The 7,743-nt window shown below is 34.0% G+C and overlaps 1 protein-coding gene across 1 annotated transcript; it reads right to left on the bottom strand.

Annotated features, from left to right (window-relative positions):
* Positions 1-5,467: 5,467 nt before the first annotated feature.
* On the bottom strand, positions 5,468-6,529 carry LOC115227307. The gene has a single exon (XM_029798182.1). The coding sequence runs from the start codon at positions 6,527-6,529 to the stop codon at positions 5,468-5,470; it is 1,062 nt and encodes a 353-aa protein (XP_029654042.1).
* Positions 6,530-7,743: the final 1,214 nt, after the last annotated feature.

A 7,743-nucleotide genomic window follows, 5' to 3' on the forward strand; every position in this document is an offset into this window, starting at 1 on the left:
AAAATTGAGATGCGAATTGAGTGCTTTGGCTTTAAAATAGTTTATCGTTTTTATTACTACATTCATGAAAATTTTCAAATTATCATGTATCGTTTTCATCATCAATGCATGACGGTGGACCATGCAATATGTCACATGCCTCAGCGATTACTATGCCCCACTCGTTACCTCTGAGAAATATGATTTTTAATTTTTAAGAAAAATTAAAAAATCAATCATAATGAATTGAATTGAAATGTTTATTTTCTATGTAACAAACTCGTCACTAGATTAAAAGGGGAGAGAAGAGCCAAACGAAACCAAGGAGACGGAAGAAACAAGTTTGTTTGCTGATTGGGGTCAATTCTAATGGGACACCAGATGTCCCTTCGATAAAAATAACGACCCCTTGCACCACTATTTATTTAAGTGATGCAACAGTTTTTCAATGGATCGTACCGATCCCTCCAGCTCTGGGGTTAGTTTGGATTTTAAGTCCAAGCCATGTGCCAGTTTAATGGCATATCTCCGCGTTTTCTCCAAAAGATCAATATGTTTCTTTCCTTCGCAGCTTCCGAACCATCCTTGAGATCCATAGATCAGGAAGGGTTCTATACACGCAGAGTATACGTATAAGAACGTTTCCGGTTTCAGCTGGAATCGCATCAGAGCTTTCAACATTTGGGTAGCCTTGTTCTTTCTCTTCCTTATATACATCTTGAATGAACCAGTTGCATCCACAACTATTCCGAGGTATTTAAGATCATCCACGGGTTTTATCGCTCCGGTGTTAATACAAACATCAGGTTTCCTTCTCCTTTTACCAATCCAGCAAACAGTGCTTTTTTCAAAAGATAAAGACAAGCCTTTATCCTGGCACCATTTGCCAATTTTTTCGATATGACTGTGGGTTCTTTTCCACGATATTGACTTGCTCATAGAGAAATCCATAATTAAAATATCATCTGCGTAGATGACCATCTCCATGCTAGGGAGATCCACTTGAGGGATGTCGCACATCACACAGTTAAATAAAAGTGGACTGATGACAGATCCCTGCGGAACTCCTCTCTTAAGCAAAATTCTCTTCGATAATTGGTTACCGACCCGTACAAACGATTCTCTTTCCGAGAGGAAACTCTTCATCCAAACTAGGGCTGTCTTTCCAACGCTAAAATTGTATAAAGTTCGTAATAGCCCGGCATGCCAGACGCTATCAAATGCTTTTGATATGTCTAGACATGCAGCCGTAAGATACTCTTTTTTCCTTTGTGCTGTAGATATGCCTCCTTTAACAGTGAAAAGCAATTTCCAGTGCCCTTGTTCCGCCGAAAACCCCATTGCTCTTTCAAGAGATACTGTTTATCTTCAATAAAGTTGATAGTCTTTTAAAGACAATTTTTTCCATGATTTTTGAGATAGAACATATGAGGCTGATTGGTCTGTAATTTGCAGGATCCGAACTCGGTTTTCCTTTCTTCGGGATCATGCAAACAATTGTCCTCTTCCATGCTTGGGAACATGTCCAATACTCCACGAAGAGTTAAATAGCTTCCATAGTTCATATAACAAAGGCATTCCCGCCTTTTTGAAGATAATCATCGGTATGTAGTCCCAATCAATCATAATGCAATAAAATTCAAATTATATATAAAGTTAATTAGAGTACAATTTAATGATATACTAAAAGATGCTTTAAAATAAATAAATTAAAATAATATTTTTAATACAACAAAACATTATGACTGCTACGGACATTAAAACATATTTTAAATGATGTGAATTGTGTGAAAAGCTTAAAGCAACATAATTTGATAGTTTATAGGGCGAGGAACGACCCCCGTGAACTGATGTGGCTTTTTGAGCGCATCTCTCTCGCAGTTCTAAGGGGGAACTGTTCCTCGATCCTCCTCTCGGCTGCGGTTCCGCCTCTTAATTAGTGATTTCTTTACCTTATAAACTTCACAAATTGAAAAAAAAAAAAAAAAAAATTATTTTGTCCTTTATTTGATTCTTTTCATGTAAACTATCTTTGTATCTCCATTCGAAAATTCTACATTAACGCGGTTATAAGAAAGATTGATTTGATCGTGACAGTATCACAACAAGCACTTTCAAATTTTTTCAAACCCTAACCCCAACCTTTGCCCTAACCTTTACCCTAACCTTAACCCCAACCTTTACCCTAACCTTTACCCTAACCCTAACCCCAACCTTTACCCTAACCTTTACCCTAACCCTAATCTTTACCTTAGCCCTAACCCCGACAATAAACAGCATGCTTAATTTATTGTTTTTTAATTTTAATGGTTAAGCATTGAAAAAATAAAAATCCATAATATTATTAATTTTTAAATTAATAAGTAAATATATTTCAATCGTCTAAATATTTTTAATTGAAATTTTAGAAATTTAGAGCAATGGTAACGCGTGGGGCATGGTAACGCGTGGGGCATGTGACACAATATAACGAACATTGACCAATAATTCTACTCATGAGGCATGTTTTATTCCAACAATTGTTGATCGTCTTACAAGAAATGTCATTCAAGAATATGATTTAAAAATTACGCCAAGAATGATTTAAAAATTATAACGGGAGAATAAGATTAAATAATGAGTTTGTCCTATTAAATTAACATTAATGCCAGGGAATTAACATAATTTCCCTAGTTAATGACTTTTCCCGAACATCTATATCCATCAACCATAAATTGAATTCTTTTGAAGTCATCCACGAAGTTTGGTTGTATAAATATCTACAAAAATCTGAAATTCCCATATAAATATTGTGACGTTTTTTAAATTTCGACACCCAGCCATTAGTTTTTTTAAATACTTTAGTTTCATTTGAATTAGAACACCCATTTCCATTTCCATATAATAACTTTGTTTTTTCCTGGAAGTTTGCATCATTATAAGAGTCATCGCCGGCTTTAACCATATTAACGCATTCCTTTAACTCAAATCAATATTTGTGAATTTTAAATTTCGTGGTGTAGAATTCAAATTTCGATGTTTGATTTTCTTCTTGATTAGAAAGGAAAATATTTCGAAAACTTTACTGTGTTCTACATGTTAGTATTTTTGCAGTTTTCAATAATAGCCATTTGTTCTTTTAAATTCAGAGATTTGGAGCGATTTTTAATTATCAGCAATATTTTGATTAAGTTACATATAAAGAACATCATGATTTACCAAAACACGAGACAAAAACAAGTAATTAATTTCTTAATCAAATAATTAAGCATCTAACTAATTTAATAAATAAAAATTTAAAATTAATTTTAAAAAGTGGTAGAAAATAAAAAATGGTAAGATATAGAAAAACATAAAGGAAAAACAGAACTTCATTTTTTAAGAAAAAAAGAGAGTGAAAATCATAGAGGTGATAAATTAGAGAAATTTGACTGTATTTATTATAGGAAATGTACTAAACCTTAGGCTTTTGGTCAAAAAATGCGTATTTCATAACCAGTGATGAATGGTAGTAATCGAGTTTCGAGATACATGCTTCAAAAGCTTTCGGATAATCCATTTTCATCTAAAAAATCAACAAATTAGAACAACCGTTGAAACCAGTGCCTGCTTTTCTTGTTTCTCTTGTGCTGACAACTGATCCCATAGCATCTTGGCATTCTGCATACCTTCAGATGCATTTTCCGTGAAAAACAAATCAAAAGAGGAACTATAATATTTTATTATGTCTTTAGAATTAATTACACTGGAGGTTTATTAGGGACATTTAAATATTTGAAAATAATATCCCTCTCTATTTTGAGATTACGGGTTAATATTTTCTCAAATTTTGCGCCTGGATTTGAGGCCGCATATTCCTCACATTTTCTCTATAATGTAAAAAATCAATCTATTACTTCGTATTGTTCCCTTAGTTTTTCATATTTTAGGACATAGTGAAACTGTTGTTTAATAGGTAAGTTCTTAAATTTTTCAGCAAAACGTTTTTCTAATGCATCCTTCGGAATCTATCATAATCAAATATTTCACAGACATTTGGGTTTTTCTTCAGATACTTCTTGACTTTTTTCGATATAAACAACTCCCAAGCACGTTTGGGAAGTTTCAGGGGTGAATTTGGTCTAAATTTAGATACTAATTACAAAACTTGTCGTCGCTTTGGTAGTTTGCATAATTATTATCATTTTCTTGCACTTGATCGATATATTTTTGCTATTATAGAATTAGATTAACAAATACTTTTTGTTCTGAAGGTAGTGTTTTGAAATGATGAGACATTAGTTTAGTCAAATCAACCATATGCATATCAGGATGCTCACTATGAAATCGGTCATAATTTTCCTTCGTGTATAAAATGTAAGCATTTAAAGCAGGCCCCTCATTCTATTTATGCTATAAAGATAATTTACAATTCTGTTGACTACATTCTTCAAATTTGAACTGACTTCTGTCAAAAGACTTTTTAAGGTCCGGACTTTTCTTGTCTAAAAAAATAATAGGCAGTTATTAACTCTAGAAATTAGGAGTTCGACTTTTTGTCGACATTCAGCAGCAGAGTACCCATCAAAAACAATTTCGTCCCAGTTTATTTGTTTAAAAGACTTTTTATAGGAAAAAGGAAAATTTTTAGGTAATTTAGATTTAACCCGATCAATTAGTATAGAATAGGTATTTAAGTTCCATTCTAAATAAAAAATAATGATTAAATACAACCTGAATCATTTTCTTGTGCTTCTATCTTAATGTTATTCTTCGACATAACAACAGCAGAAACAAATAATTCAAATTTTAGTTATATTAATTTTATAATATTTATTAAATATTCTTTCTTATTAGTAAATAAAAAAAAAACAGAACTACAGAAATAAGACGAATGAATAAAAAAAAATTTCAACTTTATTCAGCGTGGAAATTAAGGATGGGCCTGCAACGTTTCAGCAAGAACTCAATAATTCTTTAATTCTTATTTTTTTCGTAAAAAATCGTAAATAGCCCTGACGCAAATGTAAACGACATGTTGACATACCGCCCATCTCGCTCAGGCCGGCCACAGTTTTTTTATAGAAAGAACAAGACAGAAAGAGAACATGTTACTAAGGAATTAACTAATCCAAACGAAGTCATGTGTCTCTTTTGCTCTGTCTCTGTAGCTCCTCATGTTTAACAACAATATGAGTTACAATAAAAATTAAATCAATTATTGAAAAAAATCAATTTATATTTCGGCGATCCTGAAGTGGCACTTGCTAGGATTGGTTGAGACTTCCGGTTCCTTGGGCGGTAAGGCAATCAGTTCGTTCAGGAGATCGGGTCCTGCATGTCTGCTCTCACAGACGACGCCTGCGAATCAAGATGGTTTTTCGAGCGGATATCCTTTGCGATAGTACGCTATAACTCTTTCTCGATCGCGTCGGCTTCCCGTCCGCTTAATTAATCAACATTAATTTTGGCAATTATTAGTTAGTTAGTTAGTTAATTAATGCACGTTCGCGTTGCCAGTAAACAAAGTTTATGGTTTCGCTTGTGCCATGTTTTTAACTATTCTTGTCGTTAGTTCCTTCCATCCCTTCCTTCGTCTTGCCCTCTTTCTGATTTCGTCCAGATTGTTTGCATCCATCAATCGGCCTCCGATCATAGCATATTCCTTCGTGAGTATTCCCGGGAGACAGTCTCTTGGGCGTCCTCTATATTTAGAGTATTCAGTATGGTCGAAAAATTCTTCCATGACCATATTGCAAGGTGTTTCTTTTTTCATTCGTAAAATATGTCCAAACAAGCGCCAGCGGGTTTCAAGTACATTTAGACTTATAGGCCCACAGTTAGCTGACCTGTATAATTTATCATTTGATATTTTCTTCGGCCACGAATAGCCGAGGAGTTTTCTCAGTTGACCCCTGTGGAAAGTGTCAAGTTGCTCCATGTTTTTCTTTGATGTTCCCCAAGTACCTGCGTTGTACATGAGGACAGGTCGGACAAATGCATCATATAATCGTAGACGCATCTTAGTCAAAATTTGTTTTTTTCTCATCCATATAGATTGGAGTTTTTTAAGTGCAATTGTTGATAGTATTTTTCGTCTGGTGATATCTTCAGAATCGCCAAGAAGAGATCCGAGTTTTCGGACGTTTCGCCACTTCTCATCTATGCGAGTTGGCATACGTTCGACGGTGGTTATTTCGGTTTTCTCTTCGTTGACTTTGAGTGACCATTTATCGAGAATTGTTTTTGCTTTCTCCATAATAATTTCTATTAATTTCGGATTCTCCGTAATAAAATCAAGATCGTCCGCGTATATGAGTTCCACAACTTGGTTGTCCATATATCCAATTTCTGCTCTTAAGTTTCTCAGAGCTGCCTCCAGATAGATGATAAATAATATAGGCGATAGTGTGTCCCCTTGTGGGGTTCCAACATTTGTAGGAAATAGTCTAGATTCTTTAGGGCCAATTCTGACAAGAAGTTGAGTTTCCGATAATAGCATATGTATCATCCGTAGACTGTCTTCATCTATAATGTTCTTTAACACGATAAGTAGTTTGCTCCTGTTGATGCTATCAAAAGCTTTGCTCATGTCGATTCCCAGGACATGAAAGGATCGTTTATACTTCTGACATATTGCATTGATCCAGCGATGGGTCCAAACAATATCGGCCGTGGATCTTCCAGGTCTGAAGCCACTCTGACTGCAAGAGAGATAACGATCGACTGATCTTGATATTCGGCTTCGAACAATAGTCGATAATATTTGTAGATCACTTCTATTGACAACATTAAGTCTTTTTCTTGTTTTTAAGTGATACTACTTGCTGAAGTATATTCAAGCAAAAAGGTTGATGGAAAAGCAATTTAAAAATTGACCTCTTGTCTACAGATTAGGGAATTTATTTTTGTAAATCAGTTTATACCCAAAAATTTCTTAGATGCTTTTCGAAAGCTTGAATTGCCATGATGTCAGATTGCAAATCGATTATGTCTTCTATCTTAATCTCGACTGTGGAAGTTTTATAATAATTTATGGCGGGATAACTACTTACTAGAACGCGATGAGCTATTAAGACGCTTGGAATTGTCTGAAACCCAAATTGGTATTGTTTTACCTTAATTAACGTTTCTAGTCAATTTAAATAAAGAATTAAGCCTCGAAACTCAAAAGGCCCACAAAATGAAGAACGTTGTTGTTAAAAAAACTAAAGAGGTTATTGATGCAAGACAACAGGTTATATATTACTTTTTTGTTCTTTTTGTATATATAATTTGTGGTTTATTTTTAATATTTTTAGAACTCAGAGAGTAACCTTGCAATATCGAAACTGAAAATTTGCAAAACTTGAAAGCACAGCTTGAAGAGACTAAAATAGAATTAAGTGTCAGTCTGAGCGAAGGCGCCAAACGAACTGAAATTTTAAATTCAGAGAAAGTAGAAGCATTGCGATCTTTGGAAAATGTTCAGAAACTATATTCAACCACTTTGGCTGACTTACATCATCAACAAGAAATATCTCAGTCTCTCCAAAGTGAATATGAAGAATACAAAGTTACTTATATTCTTGCGCTGAATATAACAGACACGTTCAAGTCTGATCCTAGAACAGCAACTGGAAGCAATTGTTAAAGAACGGAAGATGACTGAGGAGAGTAAAAAATGTAATTTTTTAGTATAATGTGGTTTAAAGAAAATCGTTGGAATCTGTTATTGATGATTTGAATAGTACTATTGAATGTCTAAAGTAAAAAAATTTATTTTTTGTTTAGATTAAATTTAAAAGCAGCAAAAAACTCTTATGC

The sequence above is a fragment of the Octopus sinensis genome, unplaced genomic scaffold, assembly GCF_006345805.1.
Source record: "Octopus sinensis unplaced genomic scaffold, ASM634580v1 Contig02586, whole genome shotgun sequence".
Classification (NCBI taxonomy): Eukaryota; Metazoa; Mollusca; class Cephalopoda; order Octopoda; family Octopodidae; genus Octopus; species Octopus sinensis.